General features: G+C 32.5%; 1 protein-coding gene across 4 annotated transcripts in view; it reads right to left on the reverse strand.

The window, feature by feature from the left end:
* LOC126744211 (neural-cadherin-like) overlaps positions 1 to 26,935 on the reverse strand; it is a 232,507-nt gene that overhangs the window by 36,914 nt on the left and 168,658 nt on the right. For 3 of the 4 annotated variants that reach the window (XM_050451570.1, XM_050451568.1, XM_050451571.1), the window contains exons 5-8: positions 16,459 to 16,596; positions 10,452 to 11,387; positions 5,197 to 5,457; positions 4,804 to 4,821 (exon numbers count right to left, since the gene is read on the reverse strand). In XM_050451570.1, coding sequence (XP_050307527.1) covers positions 4,804 to 4,821; positions 5,197 to 5,457; positions 10,452 to 11,387; positions 16,459 to 16,596 — 1,353 coding nt within the window. The remainder of the gene's footprint in view (positions 1 to 4,803; positions 4,822 to 5,196; positions 5,458 to 10,451; positions 11,388 to 16,458; positions 16,597 to 26,935) is intronic. The other variant, XM_050451569.1, reaches the window with a different exon arrangement.

The raw sequence follows: 26,935 nt of genomic DNA on the forward strand, positions 1-26,935 counted from the left end.
TAATATCTCCTGAGCTGTTGAGGCAGATAGTGGAGAATTCCTTCAACTGGAAAGCAGCTGGTAACGACCGAATTCATAACTTTTGGTACAAACGGTTTAAATGCACTCATACATATTTAGCTCGTCATTTGTTCAACTTACATTGCGCAAGGACCAACATATTTGCTGCCAAAAGATAACGATCCCGAAAATCCTGCAAAATATAGGCCTATCACCTGCCTGCCTACAATCTATCAACTGCTTACAGCATTCATTGCAAAAATAATTTATAAGCACTGCGAAGACCACGGAATTATCGCTCTAGAACAAAAGGGCTGAATTAAGAGGTCTCAAGGATGTTAAAGAATAGTTACTTATAGACACTGTAAATACAGAAGCAGACAAACTTATACACCGCCTTTATAGATTAGCGTAAGGCTTTCGATACCGTTCCACACACTTGGCTGCTTAAGGTCCTTGTCCTCCCACCGCTTATCAATTTATTAAAACATATGATGGGTTTCTGGACCACTCAGTTGAATCTTAACTGCAGAAATGATAAGAACTTTAGCGATTGAGCCTATTAAAATACAACAAGGCCTTTTCCAGGGAGATTCCCTGAGTCTCCTCTGGTCTTGTGTGGCTCTGAATCCCCTCTCCCATATGCTTAATCAAAGTCAACATGGATTTACCGTTAAAGATAACAGGGAAAACCTTTATAATATTACATATCTAATGTACATGGATGATATCAAAGTCTATGCTGGGACATCAACGCATTTCAACTCATTGCTCCGAAATATTTTCCCACGGGACTAAAATGAGCTTTGGTATCGATAAATGCAAAACTCAAACAGTTATTAAATGTAAACACAACACCACAAACTTTGAGTTACAAGATGGTAGTCTCATTCGGGCTATGAAAGAAGGGGTATACTTATGAGTACTTGGGCGTACATCAGTCAGCCCATACAGAGCACAAGAAAATGAAGCAGAACCTCCAAAAGGAATATATCAATCGTCTTAAGCAAATTTTAAAAACTAAACTGAATGGAAAGAACATGATTAAAGCGGTTAATACCTACGCTATCCCTGTCTTAACGTATTCTTTTGGAGTCATTAAGTGGACAAAGACTGATATAGAGGAGATTGAGAGGAAGACCAGAACAATCCTCACGACGTTTCGAGCACACCACCCTCAGTCAGCCATTGAAAGACTTACTCTTCCCAGATCCAAGGCTGGCAGAGGACTAACTGATATTTCTTTTCTCTTCAAAGAACAAGTAGCAGATCTTCAGGAATACTTCCTCACTATGAGGGAAACCTCTTCTCTTCATAGAGCAGTGGTGCTAGCGGATAACGGATACACATCCTTGAATCTCCGTGCAGGTATAGCAGAACACATTACTGTAACAAGATCAGAGCACACAGCCATTAAATTTAACACATGTAAGCAGAAGGCAATACACGAAAAGCATCCTCACGAACTTAATCTAATTGGCGAAACTTGCCCCTATTACCAGTACAAACCAGAAACTGTACTTGAAAATGACGACTTTTGCCTCTACTGGGACAGAACTGTTTTGACCGATCAGACGCTGACTTCAAATAGACCAGATATAACCTTAATAAACAAAGCCCAAAAGAAAACCTTTCTAATTGACATACCAGTGCCAAATCCCAATAATGTCCTAGAAACGACACACACTAAACTTGCTAAATACGCAGATCTGGCTCACGAGATAAAACAACAATGGAGGCAAGATAATGTATATATACTCCCTCTAGTTATTTCATCCACTGGAATTGACTCTTTAACACGGTCCAAAAACCTTACGCATTGAGTCTTTCCTCCTGGACGATTGTCACTATACAGAAATATGTTATACTGAATACATGCAACATTGTTCGAAAGTTCCTAAATCTACCATAGCAAAATTCATCTTGCCTTCAGGCCGATGAAATTGACAACACCGCTATCAGCGAGCTAAAACAGAATAATATAGTAAATAGTATATTATAGTATATAGTAATAGTAGTATATAGGTAACAATCAAATTTTTATTGATCATAACTATATTTTTGTGTTTATTAGGTTTTAAAATAAAAAAACGATGTGTTTAATAATCTTATTTCTTGTTTTAAATACAAAAATAAATCTGCCGTTTTATCTTTGAATCTACCGCTTTTTTGATGATAAATCTGCCGCTTGCGGTGATTTTAACCTGGCAACACTGATCATACTTTAGTTACCGTTAAACAACTATGTGAGTAGCACGTGGTCAAAATTTTATTTTTACTCCAACAGCTTCTGGTGTCTGCTTTAGAGCATATAACGCGAAAACAAAATGACCAGGTAAGAGGATATTTTTAGACCAAGTTGTAGGACTGTAACTCTAACAAAAACTAAAGTTTATTAATGTTTGGTCCAGGTAGATTTTTTTAAATTTATATTTAAAGTGTGACCTAGTAGGGCAAAACGGCCAGAAAGAAAAAATGTGAAGAAATGAGAAGAAGGACATAAGGGACTGTGTAAATAAGTTACAGTACGAAACTACCCGGTCAAAAAGGCAACGATCGATGGGATTGAGCTTTCATAGCATCTCACAGAACATAGAGCCTCCAAAGTTGGATGGCCAAACTACTTGGGCAATGTACAAGCGACAATTTGAGCCAATGGCGGGCATAATGGAGATAAGGCAACTGCTTTGGTGGTAAATCTTCGAGGATTGGCTTTGGTGACCAACATTAAAGGCAGCTATACCAATCTCAGGTAAGATCTAGACATCAAAAAGTCTAAAAAACTTTACAAGAGTTTGAGGCGGAAATCGGATGCCTTGGTCATCTGGCCTACCCAGGAACCTCTGAGGAACTCCAAGATGAACTTGCTGCCCAATATTTCGTAGATGGCATTAGAGACCAAGAAATCCAATGAATGCTGCGCATCACCAAATTTGACAACAGCAGTGAAGCACTATATATAGATTTTTATTAAACAAAAAAAGAGTGATGCCTATCGTGGTGGTCTACAAAATCTGTGTACAAAGACCATCAAGGCAGGAATTTAATGAGAAAGTTATAGTGGAGGACTATGTGAACGATGTAAAAATACAGCTGCACGATGTTCACGAATTGATGAAGACCTGATACGGCCTTAAAGCAAACTGTTCAGGATTTCAGCAAGGTGACAAAGTGTGGCGTTGAAACTCTAAAATAAAGAAAGGGAACTCACTACTGATTCTAGCCTGGAAAAGTCCACATGATAAAAAGTATTAATGATGTCATCTATATAATCTAGCACAGCTCGAAGGCAACGATGAGGGCAGTTTTTAATGAGTGAATGAGTTTTTCATTTTTTTCAAAGTTTTTCACTAAATAATTAATAAGTGAGTAGAAATAGTAAGTGAAGTATTGAATAAAAGTTTAGTGTTCAAGTCTGCTTATTTATTGAACCCACGGGAAATCCTATTCGAGTATATTAACTTTTTTTAACGAGTTTTATAAGGCATTAAAATAAATTACTTAACTTTGAAAATACAATGAACAGTAAAATAGAGACATTGATAGCTCCATAGATTTGTTAACTTTAGCATCAAAATTTAAGAAAACACAAAAATTTAAGGGGGATTTTATTCTAGCCGTCATTATTCCACTAAACACAATTATGCCACTAAGGGGTTTCATTAATAGTTCTTTTGAAATATAAAATATTTTAGGAATTAGTCGTTGCGCATATTATTATGCCTATAAAAAACTTAATAACTAACAAAAAATTAACCAGAGAAAATGGGTTTTTAATTTTTAATAGGGAAAAATTAAACAACAATAAGCCAAAAGAGGCAATTTTCTTGGCATTAAAATAAACTCAAAAACACATCAAAAATTTTTTTTAAGATATAAAAAAATTAGAAAAAAAGTACTTTAGATTTAATTATTCACTGCTGTGTAAAATCTAGTTTTTTAAATGTATAATATGACATTTAAATGTAATTTAAAAAAAAAGTATTTTATATAAGTTTGAAATTAATATTATAAATTATTGAAATATAGTTTATACTGTGATTTTGCGGAGAATCTATTGGTTTATGTATGTTTTTACTATATCTTAAAAATTATTAGGACATTATTGTAACCTTTAGCTCTGTAAATGGTTTATACTGTTGGGCTGCACTGCTAAAAATAAATAAAATAAATAAATATACAAATAAGTGTTTTACACATTTCCCTCTTCAAACAAAAATAGATGGACATATTGGTATGTTATTGAATTTCGAAGATAATAAAAAAGTCTTCATTATAAATAGAAATGAAAAAAAAGGGAAAAATAGAACTGCTGTAAAAACATGTCAAACGGAATTTTGAGAAAAAAAGATTTCTTTTTTTATGCCACTAGCGATTGTTTAAAAAATCCAAATTTATTTATTGTGTTTAGTGGAAGACTAACCTAATAAGTTAAAAACAAACAATGATGAAAATTTATTAAACTTAATGGGGTTCTACAATCTATTATTCTATAGTAAGCTTATCTAAACCTACAAGCGAGCAATTAAGGTAAACCTGTGCAAAAAAGAAAAAAAAAGCTTTTGTAGAAACCATGCGCAAAATAATATTTAAAAAAAAGCCAGTTGACAAGATAGATTTAATTTTTAAGGGGCTTATTGATTGTTAGTTTTCACCTGGGGACTAGCCTAACCTAACGTCTTTTTAATAGAAAAAAGTGTACTAAAAAAAAACATATATTTTTTTAATGCATTTTAAACACCAAACAAAAAAATATAAGTTTTTGTCTTACGGTTTTTCTGGATTTTGTGTGTCCGTACTTACCTTTGTGATGACGGTTGTCTAAAAAAAAGTGAAACATTTATAAAGACAACACAAAAAATGAGTTTTTGTATTTATTTTTTTGTTGATAATTGGTAAACCGGTAATACCACAACTTAGTTATTTGCCCCTATTTTATTAAATTAAAACAAACAAAAAAAAATTTAAAAAAGGTAAATTTTGACTAACGAATCTCTACCAAGCTTGCAAACCTACGTGTTGTTTAAATGATGATAACTTATTAGGTCTGTGAAAAAACTAAACAAAGTAGTAGTTTTTTCACAAATTCAACTAAGAAAAAACCCAAAATAAAAACGAAAACAAACCGCCACAAGGCGGAAATTATCATCATTTCTCTTCCTGCAGTCAAACCCACTTATCATCATTATCACTTACCTTCTTATTTCCCACGTGTTCAGTGATAACTGGACGATAGTCCTTTAGGAACCTCGGAGCATTATCATTTATATCTTGAACAATAACTGTGAGGGTTGCCGTAGCGGTTTTTGGAGGAATTCCATCATCAATTGCCAAAATTTTAATTTGATGTCTGGGCGTATCTTCACGATCTAAAGAGCGTTGGATGCTTACGGTTCCCTCTTGGTTTATTGAAAATTGTCGTTTTCGGTCTGAACTACGGTCAATTGTATAAGAAACCTAAACGAATAAAAAAAAATTATTAATTTTTCATGAAAAAAGGTGATTAGAAAGTTTGAGATTCATATAAATATGATTAAAAAAGTTCTCCAAGCTTTTATTATTTGGATAAAAAGTTTATTGCGATAAGTTTTAATTTTTGTTTGAGACTACGACAAACATACATCTATTTTTCATGCTTAAACTCTGATGAAGAGCCAACGCTCCGTTCTTTGTGACTGGATTAAAGTAAACGTAATTTAGCACGAAAATTGGGTCAAACTCTCAAAATTCTCTTCCGGATAATTAAAATTTAAGTCGGTTGCCATCTTTGGTGTTTTCTCTCAGATTTTGCTTTAATACATTCATTTTGTATATAATCACCAACTGATTTAAACTAGCATAAGTGTCATATCCAGTTATGTTATGCATCGCACACAAATAGAATACATTCAAAATCTTTGATTTTGAAATATATCTTATTTTAAAAATTGCTTTATTTTAAAAAAGTTATTTAAATTTCATCTCTTAACCTAAAGCGTAAGTTTAACCATATAATTATAGGAATATTAAGATTAATTTATTATATAACGATTTTTTAATTATAAAATACTATAAAACTCTAATACCATTAAATAACTATTGTTTCGTCAATAATATTATTAATGCTAATGCCACACGACTTTCACATACAAAAACAGTAATAGATAATCTTGTTTGTACCACTAATAAAAAAAATACTATTAGTAAAATGAGGGTGGAAGATTCATCTTTATATGAATTTAGAATGACTGTTTAGACACATAATTAAAAAATATTTGAAAATTGAAACCAAAAATATTTATTCAATATTCTAAATTAAACATTTCCAAATATCAACAAAAAATTTAAAATAAATTTACAGAAAAAAATGTTTGCTTATTTAGTCACCTTAATAATGTAATTTCTAAATTTAAAAATCAATCTACAGGTATTAAAAATATAAAATGAGGCCAAAATCATGAATGGGTAAAATCAAACCTGTGAACTCAAATTAAAGAAAAAGAACTAGCATAAAAAAATATATGAAATTTCCAGGCAATATTAATTTTAAATTGGAATTTATAAGATAAAAAAATTCAATAAATAATAAAATAAAATCTGTAAAAAATCTTTATTTATAATTCAAAGGGAAATTAAAAAGGATAAACCGTATTAATATATCAATAAAGGGACAGTCTTGAAAAATACAACACGTAAAATACCTAGGTTTGATCATGGATGAAAATCTGAACTGCAATGTGATTGATCATATAAAAAACAAAATAATAGCTTTTATTGGAGCATTTGGTCAATGTGCATACTTTTTAGGCAATAAAGCTTATTACAAAATACAGGGTGTAACATAAGTGATGACTTTAATTTTAAGGGGTGATTCCTTGTCATATTTTAAGTAAAAAAGTTCATATAAACATATGTCCGGAAAAGCTTCGTTTTCGAGATACAGGGTGTTAAACTTTTTTTTTTTAAATCGATTTTTTATTAATATCTCATGAACGCATTTACCGAATTTGTTGAAATCTTTACATTTTATTAGTCACTTTATAAGGTACCTTTTGGAATTCTCACATCTGGCCTAGAAATGTCAGGGGCGTGCCCACGGGCTAAGTCGGATGATTTTTTTGTAAAAAAAATATCTCTCGGTACATTTTTTGTAAGTATATTTCTTTTAAATAAAGCATCTAAATTAAACTTTTTTGCCTCTTAAATTTTTTGCGTATAACATAGAATTTTTTGTTTCGTTTAGAAATAAATAATTAAAAATCATATCTCAGCACGTCTCAGGCCTCCATAAAAAAAAATAAAATGCTTTAAAATTAACTAACAAATTACCAGCATGTTTATTATTTAACAACTAAGAAAAAACCTTAAATAATTTTTTGTTGCAAAAAGCATACTTAACCGAAAACAAAAATTAATCAGATGCTATTTTTGATGTTTAAATTTTAATGCAATGGCGTCGCAAATGGTTACCTATTTAAAATTTATTTGTTGTTTGTGTACGCCACCATTTTTTTTGTGCGAGATATTTGTACAAATTTAAGCAATTTGTACTTTTAGAAGAGTTTACAATCCAGTTTTTCAAATCGTTTTCATCCACAACTGGCGTCGCATAAACAAGCGATTTCAGATATCCTCAAAAGAAATAGTCCAGAGGATTCAGGTCTGGAGATCGTGCTGGCCATAGCTGAGGTCCCCCCCGACCTATCCATTGCTGAGCAAAAGTATCATTTAGATGAGCGAGCAACAAGACTAAAATGAGCAGAATTATGCACCGTCGTGCATAAACCACATGGTATTTCTTATTGCTAGTGGTACGTCTTCTAATAAATCTGGCAATATTTCTTCTAAAAATTGTCTATAAGTATCACCATTCAGCCTAGGAGGAAGAAAGTGCGGTCCGATAAGATGATCACCGATAATTCCGGCCCAAACATTTACGGGAAACTGCTGTTGAAATCCACCTTCTCCAATGGCATGGGAATTTTCAAAGTCCCAAAGATGGTTATTGTAAAAGTTTCTGATGGCTTCCCGTGAAAAACAGGCCTCATCTGTGAAAAGAATTTTAGTTGTAAAATTTGGATTCTGGGCAGTTTTTTGAAGAAACCACTGGCAAAACTCTAATCGTGCAGAAAAATCTGTTGGCAATAGAGCTTGCACCAGCTGAATGTGGAATGGATAAAGTAAATTTGTGTGCAAAACCCTCCAAACACTTTCGTGGCTGATGTTAAACTGTAACAATAATCTTCGGGTGCTAGTTGACGGATCGTCTTCCGCTGCTTGCAGAATTGCTTCCTCTAGTTGTGGCGTCATAATTACCCTCGGTCTACCAACGCGCTCAGCATGAGCATTGACAGATCCAGTCTCACACAGACCGGCATGGAGTCTTATGAAAGTTCTTTCTGCTGGAATTGGTCTATCGGGAAAGCGTTTATGATAAATTCGAAGGGCTTCTGCACCATTTCCATCTGCAAGGCCATAAATGAAATGCATTTGAGCTAATTCGGCATTATTCATAGTTATCTGCACAGTAAAACACATTCAACTAACAGTACCCAGTACCTGGTAAACGTTAATGTAAGACATAGGAATGTTCTTATCAGAGAAATTTTTATACATACCTGCATAAATATGTAGTATTCCCAATAAAATCAATTTTGGGGCCTTTTAGGTTTTTTTTTATGGAGGCCCGAGACGTGCTAAAATATGGTTTTTAAAATTTATTTCTAAACGAAGCAAGATACGAAAAAAAATTAAGAGACAAAAAAATCTTATTTTTAGATGCTTTATTTAAAAAAAATATCATACTTATAAAAAATGTACCGAGCGATATTTTTTTTACAAAAAAATCATCCGACTTGGCCCGTGGGCACGCCCCTGAAATTTCTAAGCCAGATATGAAAATTCCAAAAGGTACCTTATAAAGTGACTAACAAAATGTAAAGATTTCAACAAATTCGGTAAATGTGTTTATGAGATATTAATAAAAAATCGTTTAAAAAAAAAAAGTTTAACACCCTGTATCTCGAAAACGAAGCGTTTCCGGACATATGTTTATATGAACTTTTTTACTTAAAATATGACAAGGAATCACCCCTTAAAATTAAAGTCATCACTTATATTACACCCTGTATATAGGGCTTATATCCTTTCGATCTTAAAATATCTTATTTCAGTATGGCGTAGATGCTGTAAGTGTCATTTTTATAAAGTTTAAACATTACAAAATAAATTTCTATCCAATAATCTGTACAAAATAATAAAAATAAACACCATTGACCAAATATTTGTGTTAGAGCAAGCAAAATTGATTTATAAAATAGAAAATAATCTTTAAATGTAACACTATACAATTGTTTATTCCAGAGATATACATGATCGTTACGTAACAAATAATAATATTCGCTTACTTAGTGTTCTTACTTAGAAAAACGTTGCTTTGAGAAATTCTATCGAGAAGGCATCACAGGCATATAATAATGTACCAAATAAAATAAAAGAAGAAAATAACTATATTAACTTTATAAAAAAAACTAAAGCTTAAGTTTGCAAACTAAACATATATAATTATACTAGGGGCTATGTAAAATGTAAATTAGATTTAAAAACTGATACCAATACTATGTAAAGAATTGATTAGAAGTAGTGTTTTCGTTTAGTCAATATAGTGTGAGTTAGTTCTTTGAATTAGTATTTTGATTTTTTAGACTCATACTATGAATTATTATTGTTATCATATAATTTTGAAATTTAATTATTTACTTTAAAAATTGCTTGTTACATTTAATGTATCCATATATATTATGTATTTATATCAGTGCTTAATATATGAAGTGCTTTTCAAAAAAATAGTTTTCTTGTTTTATGTTTTAATTTTTAAACTGGTTTAATTTTTTTTATTGTATAGCTCAAATTTGAAAAAAACTTCCATGAAGCCACTTAATCCTCTCTTCAGTCTTACTAGCATTCTAATTTTATTAAATGAATTTATTCTGATAATTTTCTGTGCGATCTCATTAATTGTGTAAAAATAACAACGCCAGAAAACCGTTCAGTCCTCCGTGGGACCTTGTTCAACTTGAAAATCGGATAATTTTTTTTTTATTAAACTCTATCGGTTTAATGTATAACTCAGATTTTAAAAAACGTGCATAAAGCCATTTAATCATAAGCTTTACGAATTTTATAAAAATTGTAAATCAATTTATTTAGAAATATTTTGATCCGATCTTGTTTGCTTTGTGAAAATTACAACGCCGGAAGGTTGTTTAGTCTGTAGGATCTTGCTTAACTTAAAAATAGTAATAATGGTTAATGAATTAATTATAGAATTAAAGCTAAAAAGCAAGTTACTCATAAAGTAAAAAATAACAAAACAAACTAATCCAACATTTGGTAATGCGAATTTAGGCACTATCATTAAAATAAATTATTTCATTTCGTTCTTTCATACTGATAAAAAGGATAAATCTTACCTTACTCTTTCCACCTTGATCTGGATCAGTAGCCTTAAACGTCTCCAAACTCTTCCCAACCTCCGCATTCTCCGGCACACTGACCTCAATATTAGGTCGTTCAAATATCGGCTTATTATCGTTGATATCTCGCAGCTTCACCACCACCCAACTGTAAGCCACGTGATATTTATCGTTATCGTTGTCCTCACCCTTGTCGTTCACTTGAATCCTAAACCTGAACCCATTACTTTGCAGTAGATCTTCAAAATCCAACGGTTGAACGATTTTCAACGATCCGGTGCCATCATTGTTCCGTACCATTGTGAACTTATCTGCACCGTAACCGCTATTCTCGATCACTTTGTATTGGAATTTATTGGTTTCATCCTCATCGTGTACAGTCACGGTTAAAATAGGCATTTCCGGTAAAGCACTACCATCCGTTTCATCCACTTCTGTAAACCACTCGTCCTTAGTAAATGCCGGAGGCATATCGTTGATGTCTTTCACTCTTATACTGGCTGTCCCTGTCCCTTTTAACCCACCCCCGTCCATTGCCACCACTTGTATCGAATAATCCGGAGTGCGCTCGCGATCCAGGCAACAAACGGCCGTTTTAATTACACCGGTTTCCGATTCGATTTCGAATATCGGTGATCCAGTTTCCTCTTCTATCACGTTCTTTTCGATAGAGTAGACTAGGCGAGCGTTGGTGCCCTCGGAAGGATCATCATAGTCCACTGCAGTCATAGTCATCACTACCATTCCGGCAGTACCGTTTTCAGTAACGTTTCCAAAGTAGACTCCTTGTGGGAAAATTGGGGCGTTATCGTTGATGTCTTTTAGGTTCACTTGGACATCGGCGTAGCCTACGAGACCTTCACCACCTTCATCTTGGGCGAAGACGGTGAATCTCCATTGAGGTCGGCCATTTGGCTGATCTCTATCTAAAGGCTAAGAAAAGGATAAGGTTAGATTTTAATTGTTTGTTTCTTGTTGCTGAAATACATGGTGAAAAATAAGAGATTCCCTTTTAATCATATTTTTGGCGCCATATAAGTTAGAAAAAAGTAAAAACTACTAGGATTACGTGAATATGAACTCTTCATGAAGATTCTGGAAAATTATTCTTGTAAATTGGTGACCCAAAATGGTGAACTAGAAGTGCTAGGTATTTTATGGGTGAATTGGCTAATTGCAGACGAAAACTGTTTGCTTCTAGCCAACATTTTAAATTATATTTAGTTCTTCTTTAGCACTCTACAATAGATAGAAAGAAATAGCTTATTAGAGTATTTTTAAATATTTGTTTCAAAAAATTATAAGTTAACATTAACGCATATCATAAAATTTCAAGAAGGAGGAAAACTATCAAAAATACTTCCAAAGTCGTAATTTTCATCCGTTAAATTAAAATAGCACCTACGTATTAGAGGGATTAAAACGTAGACATCAGTTTAAGGCCGACTACGTATAGGATGCAATAAAATTAAAATATATAGTAAAGAAATAGTCCATACTTGCAGTTGAGTCGTAGGTTAAGGTAAAATAAGAGACTTGCAGCGTTGATTGAATAATAGGTATAATATATAATAATAATACTATATAATAATAATACTATTATTCAATCAACGCTTGCAGTCTTTATCCACTTATTTATTAAACATTTAGTGATTTAAAATTCCCTACATGTTACGGACACAGTGGTGTCTATTATCAGGGAGTAAAAGCTTTAAAATTGGTATTAAACATACGTTCCAGGGTTTGATTCCATATCAAAAAACCCTCTATTTATTATTATTGTTTTTTTTCTTTATTTATTATTTTTTTAAATTTTGTTTATTTACATTCTATTGTTGACAAGCACCGAACAGAATGCTAAAAAAATTATATATGAAAATTTTCGGTGCTTGTCAACAACAGAATGCAAATAAACAAAATTAAAACCAAATAAAATAAATTAAAACAATAAACAATAATAATAAATAGAGGGTTTTTTGATACGGAATCAAACCCTGGAGTAGACATACGCTTGATAACGCAACTCCTACCCGATTCTTTGCATTTCATTTTCTTTTACCTTTTATTGTATCAGCCTTAGAAATAATCCATTTACTTTTCCTTCATCAAACTGGATCAAATAATCCATTCGGAAGAAACACAAATATAGAAAAAGTATACTATACCAATTTTTAACCTTTTACCCCCTGATGATGGACACCACTGTGTCCGAAACATGTAAGGAATTTTAAATCACTAAATGTTTAATAAATAAGTGGAGGGAGACTGCAAGATTCGTATTTTACCTTATTAAAATATATGATATTAACAAACCAGTGGATTAGAGAATTCAGTACTAACTAAAAAAACTACAGAAGAAATAGATGTATTTATGTATGTATAAAGTGCGGCTCTTAATTGTCCCTCCCTCTTTAATTTTTGTATACGTTTATATAAAAAATTGAAATTTGGCACACGTCATTAGCAACCTAAATAACACTTTTTTGGCCCTAGCTCATTTTGCAAAACTTCAAAATGGTGGCGGGACGACATTTTGAGAAATACTTAAAACTTTTCGGAAAGTGGCAAAATCAATATTGCGACATGCATCAATTATTCTTTGACGTAAATCGAAGATAGATTCTAGCTGGGTGACGTAGACTTTTTGTTTCCAGTAACCCCATAAAAAAGTTCAGAGGTGTAAGATCGGGTGACGTGGCTGGCCACTCGGTAGGCCCTTGACGACCAAAGCACTGATTAGGGTAAGTATTAGTTAAATATTATCTAACGTTTCTACTAAACTGAATCTTTTTGAAAAACTGTTTCCAACTCAAATTCATGAGGATTGTCTTTAATAATCTCAAAAGTTTCAATGGTTCTACTGCATTTTCCAAAATATTTGAGTAAAGGTCTCCTATCAAATTTTGGTCTTTACTATACCTAAACAGGTGTAGTAAAGAAAATAAAAATAAATAAAAATTAGAAAAATAAGATTTTGAAAGGCCATTTTGCTATGGGTAGATGTAATGACTTAATATTCTACGATTAGTGGGAGCTTTCAAACAAGGTATCGCATGACTTTATTTAATTTTATTTTTCAAAATGGAAGCGGATCGCCAAGTTTTGCAAAATAAGCTAGGGACTAAAAGGTAGCATTTAGGTTGCTAATGATGTGCGCCAAATTTCAAATCTTAATATAAACGCATTCAAAAGATATAAGAGGGCAGGAGATAATTAAGAGCCGCACTGTATATACATATGTAAATAACTGATAAAAATAATAATAATAATCTTTATTCAAGTATAGATATGTATGCAATGAAAAGGGAAGAGTGTAGCTGAATATAGTTTGTTTAGCTGACTTATACACTTATCCTTATATAACTTATATTGGCGCAATGAACTTTTTATTGAAGAAGATTGGGGCAAACATGATAAATCATTTTTAAAATGGTTAGAGAAGACTTGGAGGGTAGAGGGGTAGACTATTAGAAACTATAGTCAGGTTATATGTAAAAGATCACTCGAATTTTGTGGATTAATCTCTAGGTTTAATGCTCCAATTGAATTGCAAATTAGGTGTATTAACATTCGTCATGAATGTGATTATTTGAAACAAATATTGAAGAAATTTTAATGTTATTATTTTATTATACAATACACTTCTGTGAATAAAACATTTCTGTTTCATATTTGCCGACCAGGCGGACTCCAGTTTATGACTTACTGGTTGCCTACGGCCAATACCATGAATAAATCTGAGACAATATTTTTAAACTCGTTCTATTTTCTCACAATACTCTAATAAATTGAAGCAAAGGTATTTTTTATTATTATTAATAGATATTGATACTGCGCTATCATTATACCAGGGTTTTAGTTTTGAATAAAAGTAACTGGAGATTAAGTAAGGTTCTTAGCAATAAAAATTGCAACTCCCGCCTTGAAATAAGCTCTATCCAAACCTACCATATTGTAGCCTGTAAAAGACATGGTTTTCCTGGTTAGAACCAGGTTTCAAAAGATATTAGGTTTTATCAGATTTCCAGGACGTAGAATTGATGCTCTAGAAATGTGGTGTTATAGGAGAATACTCCAAATTCCATGGACTCCACACCGCAAAAACGAAGACCTTCACAAAACCAGAAAAAACCAGCGGTGGAGAAGCTGATCATAGAAGGAAAAGCAAATGGACAAAGACAAAGAGGACGTTCACCGTCGCGGTGGGTAGACCAAATGAAATACCTGATAGCAGAGATACCATCACAACACTCCGAGGCGTTTGCGAACGACGACCGTAATATAAAAATTCCTTGTACCAACTGTGGCAAGAGTTTTGTATGACAAACTGGAAGAACGTATTAAACTACATAACAGAGATGTCCTAAAAAAATGTAATTCACCCTGCACCACTATTTAAGGGACTGGATCATTATTTCGACTTTAATAATATATAAATTCCTAATTAAACGCAACATAAGTGAAATGAAGCCTAAATTCTGCTTATTTAAATTTAATGTGTTAATCACCTATTTGAATACTGCAATCAAAATTTGACATACTTATCGATACTAAAATCTGACAAATTACACCAATTAAACAAGCTATCTAAATCCTTTTGAAAAAAATTCACAGCCATATTATAAAAAATTATCAAAAATAGTTTAACATCATCAAGAACTAATAAAAACTCACAATCTTTTATAGAATCTGTAAGATTGTTGACAAGCAGACCAAATAGCAAGGAGAAACAATGGTCTCCCTGATAAACTCCAGAGCTTACATCAATCATTCTTCATAAAAAATTTCATCAGAATCTCAGATCAGAAAACCATATCATAAAGAAAACAAAGCACCCACCCTGCAAACCTTTTAGAAAAAAATATATTTATTAACTCATTAAACAATAGCAAGTGATTTACTTTGTCAAATGCCTTGGGGATGTCGTTATATACGGCATCAACCTGATACCCTCTCCAAGGTACCTGACAGTTTAGTGTTGTAAATGAGTAGATTAGTTACTGTAGGTCGGCTTCCTGTAAAGCCATGCTGTTCATCGATTATTAATTCTGTACATTACCAATTTAAGTAGTTATAGACTAAGCTATCAAAAACTTTTGGAATTGAAGACTGTGTAGATACTCCGCTGTAGTTTTTATTATTATTCCTTTGTCCTAATTTAAATATAGAAGATATAAAACTTCCTTTACAAATAGTGGGAAATACCCCAGTAAACAAACATTTTTTAAATGTCCTAAATCCTAGAAAAATAAAAATAAAAACTGAATGATTTAAGTTTTCTTTGTGGAACAAAACACCTTTCTCCTCAACCTTTTCTCCTTTTTTGAAAATCTATGACACGCATATTAACACTTACATATATAAATAATATAATAAAAACGTTGACTAAAGACAAATAGTTTTTTTTAGCAATTGTCCAATTTATCCACAAAACACCACTTCTGATTTGAAAAAAGTCTTAAAACTCTTAGATTTTCTATATAACCATTTAACATGGTAAAATTTAAGAAGACATGACTTTATTTTCAAAGTCAACATTTTAAAAATATATAGCAAGCATAAGACAAAAATAAAATAAATTCATTAAATTTCATCCCTTAGTGCTTTTCTTATGGCAAAATAGATCCGAATAATCTCAAAAAAGTTTCCAGTATCTAATCCCTGTAATGCAAATAACTCTAGAAGGGGTTACAGATCAATTTTCCTATAAAATGTGACAAATTAATTTATCAGAAGTCTACAGAGCAAAGTCAAGACTTAATCTAATCGGATTTTGTGCGGCTCCGTCTTTTTCCGAGCGGAAACAATTAAGCGGATTAAAATCTGATAAATTCTGGGCGAACCAAAAACCGCATTGGAGATTTACGGGTGTATTAATACACTACGGATCTAAAAACTCGTATCTTCCATCTTAAAGATTTCCGCTTTAAGGCCCATTTATGGTGTTATTTAGGAACAGTTTAACGGGGCGTATATTCCGCGCGAAATGCAGTAAATTTCTTACCTTTAGTACGAATATTTCGCCAGTGGTCCGGTTAATGTCAAACTTGCTATTGGCCGGATTATCGGGATCGATTCCCTGGCCGGTAAGAAAGTAAACTATGTTTTGGGGACGGTCTTTATCGCCATCTGTTGCTGTAACCTATATACATTGTTAAAACGTTATCATCAAATTTACAGTTGACTAGAAATTGCAAGAAAACGGTGCTGTCTAAAAACCAAGCAATAAAAACTACGTGCTAAATGTAACTGAAAAGTGCTACTTGGGAATAATTATTTCATATAAAAAGGGTTTTGATCTTATAGGATTTTAATAAAACATTTTTGATTTAAATAAAGTAACCAATAAGAGAATGCAAATTGATTTTTGAAGCAAGCAACAGTTCTAATAGTGAAAACGGGCGCTACCTTAATAATTAAGAAATTAAATTTGTAAGGAATTATGGCACGTATCCTAATAGGTTATTCATAAAAAACATTGAAATGAATTATTTTTAATGGCACATTCTAATAATATTAATTATTAGCCTTTGAAAATTATCACTTTTAAATTAGGTATATCTATTAAAGTTCCTTTAAGCAAATTTCTTGATTCATCTCATTAATAATAAATAAACAATAAAGGTTGAATATTAAGGAAAGGTGAAAATCTAATATCAAGAAACTTTTCAATATCCAGAAGTCTTTTAGCATAAACACTGCTCGAGATTTAGCTTTAAACGACTCCCAAGGGCCATTTGAACTTGATCCAAAACATTAATGAAGCTGCGCTGAATGCGTTCAAATAACAAAAAAGCGAAAAATAAAAAGAGAAGTAGTAAGGGAATAACATACCTGTTCTTTAAACTTCAGCTTGTTCAAGAATTATTAGTCTAAGATTAAAAAGAAATATAATCTTTTTAAACATGCACCATACCTTAATAGGTTATGCGTCTGAATTTACTATATTCGTATATCATAAAAAAGTATACGCTACTAAAGTTGCTCTGTATATACAGAGTGAGTAAATAGGCGATATAAGCGACTGTATCTCAGGACATGACAATATTTTAGCAATTATATTTGAATTATTTTTGTTTTTTTTTTCAGATTTCGAAATATACAAAAAGTGCACAAAAATTGAAGAATGCTTACAAAATTAATTGGTGCAATTAGGCACGTTTTTGGTTTGCCCAGTGGGCTCAGGATCGTTTTCCCGATAATGAGCATTTTTACTAAAAAATCATATTTTTGGACAAAGCTCATTTACTTCGGAAACTATGTTAACAGGCAGAATTTTTAGATCTGGGGCTCGAAAAATCCACACATGACCATTAAAGAGCCAATGCATCCACAATGCCTACATTACAGAAGTGCCTATACTCTATAACTTGTAAATGTACCTGTACTTGTAAATCAGCCCATATCTAAGCATTTAATAATCAAAATGGTGTGATTCTTCAGATGTAAAGAATAACAGGATCCAACACAACTGCTTAGAAGTACATTGTTATTGGTTCCAAGAAGTTTAAAATATTTCAAAAGCTTTCATTAGATAAGTCTAACACTAAATCCTAAACTCAACTGCCTGGAGAAAAGTTCCTAGTTGTGCCAAGCAGTCGAGTCTACTAACGCAAATTTGCCAAAGAAGAATATTTCTGTTAAATACAAATTTTTGAATGATTTCTTTAATTATAGTTAAAGCAGACAACAAGGGATCTCAAGGTTTAAAAATAACCTCATCTTCATCGTCAGGTGCCAAGATATTAACGGATTTGCCAGACATGATTGATTGTGTTTAGTACAGGAGCTCCTGTAATAGAAATTGCCCAAATCACGGGAGTGCCTATACTCAATAAAATCATGCATCTCTTGTAAATTAGCCTATGTCCAAGCACTTGATGACCAAAGTGGTGTGATTCTTAATCAGGAGGTGTACGGATCGAACACCACTACCTAGAAGTACAAAATCTTTTATGGAATAAGCATGGAATCAGCCTTAACTTAACTGCCTAGACGAAAGCTCTTACTTCTTCCAGACAGTTGAGTCTAAAGCAGATTTGCCAAAGATTATGTTAAGTACAGGAAGGGGCTCTTATAATGAAACTCCGAAAATCTTAACTTTTGCAGCAAGGATTTCACTGATTCCTTTGATCATAGTTGAAGCAAACGTTAGAGGATCTCAAGGCACAAGAATGTCCTCATTTTGATCATCAGAAGACAAGTTATTGACGGATTTGCCAGATATGATTGATTGTGTTAGGTACAGCAGCTCCTGTAGTAAAAAATGCCCACACCACAGAAGTGCCTGTACTCATAAAATTATTCATCTCTTGTTAATCATCCCATATCTAAGCACTTGATAATCAAAATAAGCTTCTTGATGAGGAGGTCTATGAAATGACAGGATCCAACTCAACTGGCTGGAAGTAAGTTTTTATTTAAGTCGCCATTTGGTGTGATTTTTGGTCTGGATGACATTATCGGCACATTTTCCTTCGAAAATGCCTAAGGAGCCGCCATTACCGTCAATATATTATCGAGTTATGCTCAAGGACTTTTTATTTTCAAAAATTGGACTATATTTGTAACAATTGACGATAATGCAAGAGATCGTTATAGAATTTAAGTATTTTTTGTGGGGAACCATTAAGGACATTATGTAACGCCAACCATACAGAGATATGCGAAGACTAAAGACGCGAAATTGGAATTGATATTAATAAGATTCAAGCTAAAACAATTAAAAAAGTAGTGGAGTATTGGGTTAATCGACTGGATCATTGAAAGGCTAGTTCTGGCAGCAATATAAACGATATCATTTTTTATTCTTAAACAATAACCCGCATCTTTTTAATAAAATTGAAATTTTAAAGAAATACTCACTAGTTTCTTATTATACAACCGATTTGAATTCTAAATGTTAAATGGCTTGCCTTGTAAAAGTTCTGATTGTTCCCAAATCAATACATCCTGAGATTACTTTACTTATTTGTTCACCCACTACATGAATAAAAATGTATGATAAATTCGATAAAGTTTATGTTTCCATTTTAAGAAAAAAATCTAATTTAGTGATATAATAAGTACTATATTTTAATGGTTAAGAAAGGAAATCACTTCCCTAAAGTACAAAGATAAAAAAAGGCAAATGAAAAGAGATTTTTTAATTAACGTGCATAATATGCTAAAAGGTTATGCATAAAAGTAATCAAAAAACTATTTTATTTAATAGGAACTGTAGTTCTTACTTTAAAAAGTAGTTTACATTTCTCTAGTGGTCACATTAATAAGATCAAGAAAATAGATTTTAATTATACTTTACCCAATTAATTTTGATGTTTTTTTTTTTAAATTGGAACATATCATTTATAATATTCAAAATTACTACCTGCATAAGTATCATAGGATAAGTCCCAGGTAACTCCTCAAGCACTTCCCTTTCATAAGAGCTACAGTTAAACTTGGGCGGTAAGTCATTGACATCTTTAACATAGATCACTACAGTGGTGTAGTTTTCGTTTAGGCTATCCGAAGCTACCAGGGTTAACTCGTACTAGCATGCCAAAAACCAAAAAAAAAAGAAACAAAAAAAAAATCAGGGCTAAGCTCGCTTGGGACATTGTAGTTTTTTTCTTAGACACGGAAATGTCGTAAAAATTTAATAAATGCTCCGGAAAAGTTTTTTCCGGAGTATCGTTACAAGAAAACTTAATTTCGATGCTTATTAATTTTATAACTGAACAAAAACAAGAATACATTTTTGTAAAAGATGGCTCTAAAGGGGCTGCAAATAAAAGAAATAATAAAACTGGCAAAAAATCCATGCAGGGCACAAGTTAGTTAGGATTGAGCGAAGTTCAGGTTGTTTTTAATAGTCGTATTTTCTTAAATAGTCTTGATGTAAAGGCAGTATGGTTTCCAAGTAGCACAGTAGTTGATTATATAGTTATATTTATTCTACCACTTATAGGGTAATACTGAATTTAGTTTTTTATATATTGTATATCTAAAACTTTTTATTATAAGGATTTTTTCCTTTTTATATTAACTCACCAAAAGTAGACAATGGATTTTATCTATGAGTAAGTGTATGAGTAAAAATTTTTATTTGGTTATTGGTTAAAACAGTGATGACATTTCCTAGATATTAATCCTATAAAGATACAAAATTTTAAAGTTATTAGTTAGGTTTGGCAAAATTGTTTTTAATTTGTATATTTTATTTCAAATTTTAAGAATTGTATTCTTAATTATTTCAAAGTATGTATATCGTCAACATTAGAAAAGAAAACTGATAAAATTAAACTGTGGCAGATACTTATGATTACCGGATTTCAGTTGGCAAAAATGTAGCACATTTTAAAAGTTTAGATTTTAAAGCTTTAGTTTCCCAGGGAGTAAAAGTTACAAAATTCGCACAAAAATTAAATAAATGGGTCATAAAGCTTCTTTACATTTAACTATTCTGAATTTAGAATTTGTGATGACACATAACACTTCATTTTAAAATACAAATAAACAAAATTAATTTGGAAAAAAATATTGAAGCTTAACAATACTGTAATAAATTAAACTAAAAGAAGATATTTTATATTTTGTTATAACTCCGCCTGAGGTGGTTCTTTGAAGGAACAAAGTAGTCTAAAGCCCATCCTTGCAGCTTCGAAACCTGGATATAGGAGTAGGGTTAAGTATTGGGCTATCAAACCCATCTTGTATTTTTTTATAAAACCAACCCTTTGCCTCGATATAAGACGGACGAAAGACAATGACTATGACTATGTATAAGGGATATAAGTATTGGGACCCTAAATAAACTAAGCTGGTATAAGACAGAAGAAGTACTAAAAATAATAGAACAGCTAGAAGACATGCAATACAGGAGATCCAGTAGCTGGATTTAAAATAGCAAAACTTAGAAAAACCAACACCATGGATTTGAAACTGGCTTTATCGTACGAGAGGAGCTGGTAGGATTTGTTGTCGAATTATTAAATTATAATTAAACCTATTACCGATCGGATTTGTTAAATCAGATTTGCATCATAAAAAGATAAATGAGGGAGCTTCTTATGAGGAAAGAAATGTTTGACTCAACTGCCTGTAAGAAATTAATAATTTCTTCCAGGAATTTAACGTGTTTGAAGAAATAGAATGGAAGAAACGATTCGCTTAACTGTCTGTAACAAATCTATAACTTCTTTTAGGCATTTGATGTTTTTAAAAAAAAGAAGAAGAAGAAGAAGAAAAAGAAGAGAACGTTTGACTTAACTTTCTGTAAAAAATTATTATCCCCAATGCATAACTTTAATACATGTGGTATGTATTGACAATTTTAGTTTCCATCTCCACTCAAAGTGAACCTAGCCTCGAAGATATACACTTAATAAATACAGAAACGACATTTTTAAATTTTTTGATAAAACAGGATAATACCCTTAACAGCACAGGATAATACCCTTACACTCATTACCCTTACAGAAATACTCGTTTCAGCGCATACAAAGGTCTTTCCGACTGCTATCCCTCGACCAAAAACCTTGCCATGTATTGCGGGCTCACTTTACCATCCATGGTCACAACTTCCTCTAGAAACTAGTTCTAGAACAGTAATCCCTCTCACAATGCAAAATAACTGTATCATCGTCAATCTTCAGGTTTAAAGTTAAACTCGAAACCCTTGGTGTTCATTATGTCCGTTCCGATGATCACCTCATCTTCAATCTCAGACATTATTACAGGATGTTTACATGTGACTTTTCGTATGGTGAACGTGAAGTTTATTTCACTATGGAAATTTTCTTTATCCCCCATCTCTGTTCGTAGACACCATTTTGATTGTCGAACTTTAGCTACGGATTTAACTACATTGGGTCTTATGATTGTCTCTGTCGCACCTGTATTCATCAGCATAGTGGGAGGGTTTAATCCACACACTCATCGATGAAAACAGTGTTTGTATGTTCCTGCAGCGAGGAGATTTTTGGCTGGTTACAGGTCGACTAGCATCGAGTAGAACTAGCATCTTCTCCACTTTGTCTTCTTACGTGACGTGCTTTGCGGCATTTCCAACACTCCAATCGCCGGTCACAGCGGCTATGTCCTCTATTAATCCCTTCAATGATCCTCTCAACTGATTCTTTGTTCCCTTTAAGTCATCTTCTTCTGGCATCATTTGTTGGACACGAGTCTGGCCCCTGTTGTTATTCTTGGCCGATTCGTGTTTAAGAGCCCGTGTTAGTGCATCTATATCGGCTTCTAATTCTTGCAAGGACTCCCCTCGGTCGATTTTTCGCATCGATTTTTCTTCTGCATATGGTAGTCATGTTCCAGGTGTGATTGGCTATAGCGCATTTTTCAAATGCCTCACTAGGTGGTCACTTCATATTCTTCGGGAGATCTTCTTTTCAGTCTCGCCTTCTCTCTATGACGAACCGTTTGTGTTGTTGCCGCATCAAACTGACGCTGATAAATATTCCACGACGTTATGCCATCAACCTGTACAAGGCAGTTTGAGGCGCATCAGCCCAAGAGATTCCGTATTGTTACAATGTTAATACCTTTTGAAAACTTTTAATTTTATTAGTTTTATTTTTTTAAATTTTAAACAAAAAGTAAATTGTTTACTAAGAGAATGTTTGGTAAGATTTGTAAGCAAAAACATATCTTCACCATTTTTTTATTTAAAATAAAATTTTAATCATAACCATTTAAATTATGCGTATTGCACCACTTAAGTACGAAGAAAAAACAACTTTTTTTTATTTAAATTTTTATAGCAGGAAATCAGAACTATTTAATTTATGACTAATGCATAACTTAAATGGAGGCAAAGGTAAATGTAGGTTTATTTATAAAATATTTAATAAAAATAAAAAAAATTGAAACGAGCCTAACTGAAAATTCCAAAGTAAGGTATAGTTAGAATTATAAGAGACTTAAATGCTAAAGTAGGCAAAGAGGAGGCCTTTAGACCAGTAATTCTCAAACATAACCTAGATCAGGACTGCAATCGTAACTTCATTCGACTAGTAGACATGCCTGAATTCCAGCAACCTATTGATCAAATCAACAATGTTCGAATACAAGAACATTCGTAAACAACATTGTATACTGACAATAGAGGAACAAAAAACTAAATTGGCCATGTCCTAAGTAGAAAGAAGTCTTAAAAGTGTAAATTCAGATGTAAAGTACGGCCAAGAATATCTAGCCAAAAGTATAACAAAATAGTGCAGCCCGTTTCATAGAATACTGAAACATTGAAAGATGTCAGCAATAATCGAGAATACCGGATGATTACAGGATGTTGAGAAAACAAGGGGGAACATTCAGAGGTCAGTAATTGTAAGTACGCAAACCTAGCGAGAAAGAAAGGAGCTAATAGGAGGAACTCTTGGTTCGATAGGGAGTCTGAAGAGAAGATAAGGGCAAGAAACATGGCTCGATTGGCGATGCTACAAAACTCATAATACAGACAAACAAGAGCAACAACATGGAGAACATTTAGAGTAAAGAAAGGAGCACTTGAACAAAAATTGTCATGACCTGGAAGCAAGTCGAACCAATAACCAAATTAAGCTTCTTTTTCGAGAAGCGGGAAGCATTAAAGGAGGCTTTAGACCGAGAACTGACATGCTTTAAACGAAAGACTGTTAACAAATATTAGCGGGGTGTAGAGAAGTTACTTTGATCATTTACTAAAAGCACAGAAGAGAGACCTACTATACCGCAGATCCACTGGTCAAAGAGTCAACTCTTGAGGGGGTAACGATCAGCAGGATGAAAAATGACAAAGCACTGGGTAATGACACAATATCAGCAGATCGATTTAAAATACTAAAAATTGAAAAATTTGTTGTCTTTTATAGCGGAAGTCGGAACCAACACCATGAATTTGGAATTTGGAACTGGTTTTATCGTACGAGAAGAACTGGTAGAGTTTGTTGTCAAATTATTAAATTATAATTTAACCTATTACCGATAGGATTTGTTAAATCAGATTTGCATTATTCCGTTCTGCCCCAACTAAAGAAAAAGGTAAATAAGGAAGCCTCTTATGAAGGAAAAGGCATTTGATGTTTTTAAAAAGAAGAAGAAGAAGAAGAAGGAGAAGAAGAAGAAGAAGAAGAAAAAGAAGAGAACGTTTGACTTAACTCTCTGTAAAAAATCAATAATTTCTTCCAGACTTCTATGGAGAATTAAAACGAACATAACCTAGAACACCAAAGAAAGTTATAGTAATAGAGTAAAGAAAGGAGCACTTAAACAAAAATTGTCAAGACCTGGAAGCAAGTCGAACCAATAACCTAATAAGGTACTTTTTTGGGGAACCGGGAAGCATTAAAGGAGGCTTTAGACCGAGAACTGACATGCTTTAAACGAAAGACTTTTAACAAATATTAGCGAGGTGTAGAGAAGTTACTTTGACCATTTACTAAAAGCTCAGAAGAAAGACCTACTATACTGCAGATTCACTGGTCGAAGAGTCAACTCTTGAGGAGGTAACGATCAGCAGGCTGAAAAATAATAAAGCACCGGGTAATGACCCAATATCAGCAGAGTATCTCAAATATGCGGGAGAAGCTTTTCTCAAACACTTATATTCCAGATTTGGAATGAGGAGAAATTACGAGGATGAAAAAGTGCAAGGCCCCAACTATCAGAAAATATCATTAATTAAATTAATACTGGATATAAAGTTTGGCTCCTACTACTACTCGACTAACTAAGACTAACTTTCTATGAAGACGATCAGCTCGGTCACTACCAGCGTCGGTTTCGAAAAAACCGGTCAATCTTAGATCAGAGCTTCACAATTCGTCAATTAATAGAGAAGTGCAAAAGGAATCCGATAAAATCTTTATCGCGCTTAAATAAGCCTATGACAATGTCCTGAGGTTGGAGCTGTGGAATGCTAGGGTAGAATTAGGAACTCCGAATAAACTTGTCAGGTTAATAAAGATCAACTCTTAAGTTTTTCTAATGAACATGGCAAATCTATTTTTTTTCAAATCTAAAGCCGCATTAATTCGGACGTATATGATTTTTTAATGCAGTGTATTATTCAAATTTAACATGAATATTAGCCATAGCTAACCAGTGGACAGCCTGGGAAAGTTTAAGTTATCGATCGTTCAAGGAGTTACTACAACAGAAATTACGAACGTAAGCAGATGCCAAGCTCATTTTGCTTTAGAATTTTTTACTACTTAGCAAATCTATTTTTCTATGATCTAAAACCGCAACAGTCGAGGCGTACCTATATAATAATTTAATGTAATCTACGGAAGGCTCCCTAAGCTCAGTATGGATCAAAGGTAAGCTCTCAACCTTTTTTACTCTAAATAATGGGCTAAAACAGGGAGACGTCATGCCATCACTCCACTTCTTTTTAATATAGCTTTAGAGAAGATAGTAAGGAAGATAAAAACTCTTTTTTTCTGAGAAAAAAAAAATTTTGAAAAAAAATTTTTTTTTTTCAAAATTCAGAGATATCGTGACATAGATATCGTTGGAAACTGAACTATGAAGGTTAAAGAAGAATTTGTAATAATTAAATCCGCTATAGAAAATTACAGGCTAAAAAATAAATGAGAGTAAAATCAACTACATGACCATATCAAGAGACCATATCTGAGCGTAGGAATCGGATTGGACAAAATGTGACGATGGACCAATAAAACTTCGAAAGAATCCATGAATTTAAATATCCGGATGCCACTATCACGTCAGAGAATGAGATGAGTAAGAAACTTTGAACATGAGAATCTAAAGTACGAATGCGTTATAGAAAATAATAAAATCAAAAATATATCTCGTTCGACTAAAGTAAGAATATACCACTCCATTCTAAAACCGATTATGAGTTATGCTTGTAAGACGCTTGTAAAAAATAATAAAGCTAAACATCCTTAAATAAAGGAATTTTTTTATACATAATAATGCTGTATTAAAAAAATTTAAGTTTAAATACAATTTTAAATTTAGTTTTTTATATAGTATCTTTAAGAATTATATAATTATACTAAATTTTACCCGAACAAAATTTTGTGATGTTGGGTTTACTTGAACTTCAGTGGCAACCATATTTTATTATTTACAAAGAAATAAGATGATGATTGGCAATATGACATTAAAAAAATCCCTACATTTCAATGCACTAATTGATAACTTTATAAAAACTTAAAATATTTACAGCTTTGTTAAGATTGGCTTAACTTTTCATTTTCAGAAATTTAATAGCAACAACACTGCATTATCTAAATATTATACATAATTTAATATAATTCAAAATGTAAAATTGTTTATTTTTTGCCTCTACTTCTGTGCCAAAATGCCATTAAATCGTTCTCAAATGCTATTGTGTAGCTAATAGCTGTCATGAGGCTTACCGCAATCCCCCAGTGGGATTTTTGAGGTTCAAACTCTTTTATTAGCTAATCCAATGGTCTGTCAAACTGGATAATTGGGCGCACAATAAACTCGCTTCAGTGATG

The sequence above is a fragment of the Anthonomus grandis genome, chromosome 13 (genome assembly GCF_022605725.1).
Source record: "Anthonomus grandis grandis chromosome 13, icAntGran1.3, whole genome shotgun sequence".
Taxonomy (NCBI): domain Eukaryota; kingdom Metazoa; phylum Arthropoda; class Insecta; order Coleoptera; family Curculionidae; genus Anthonomus; species Anthonomus grandis.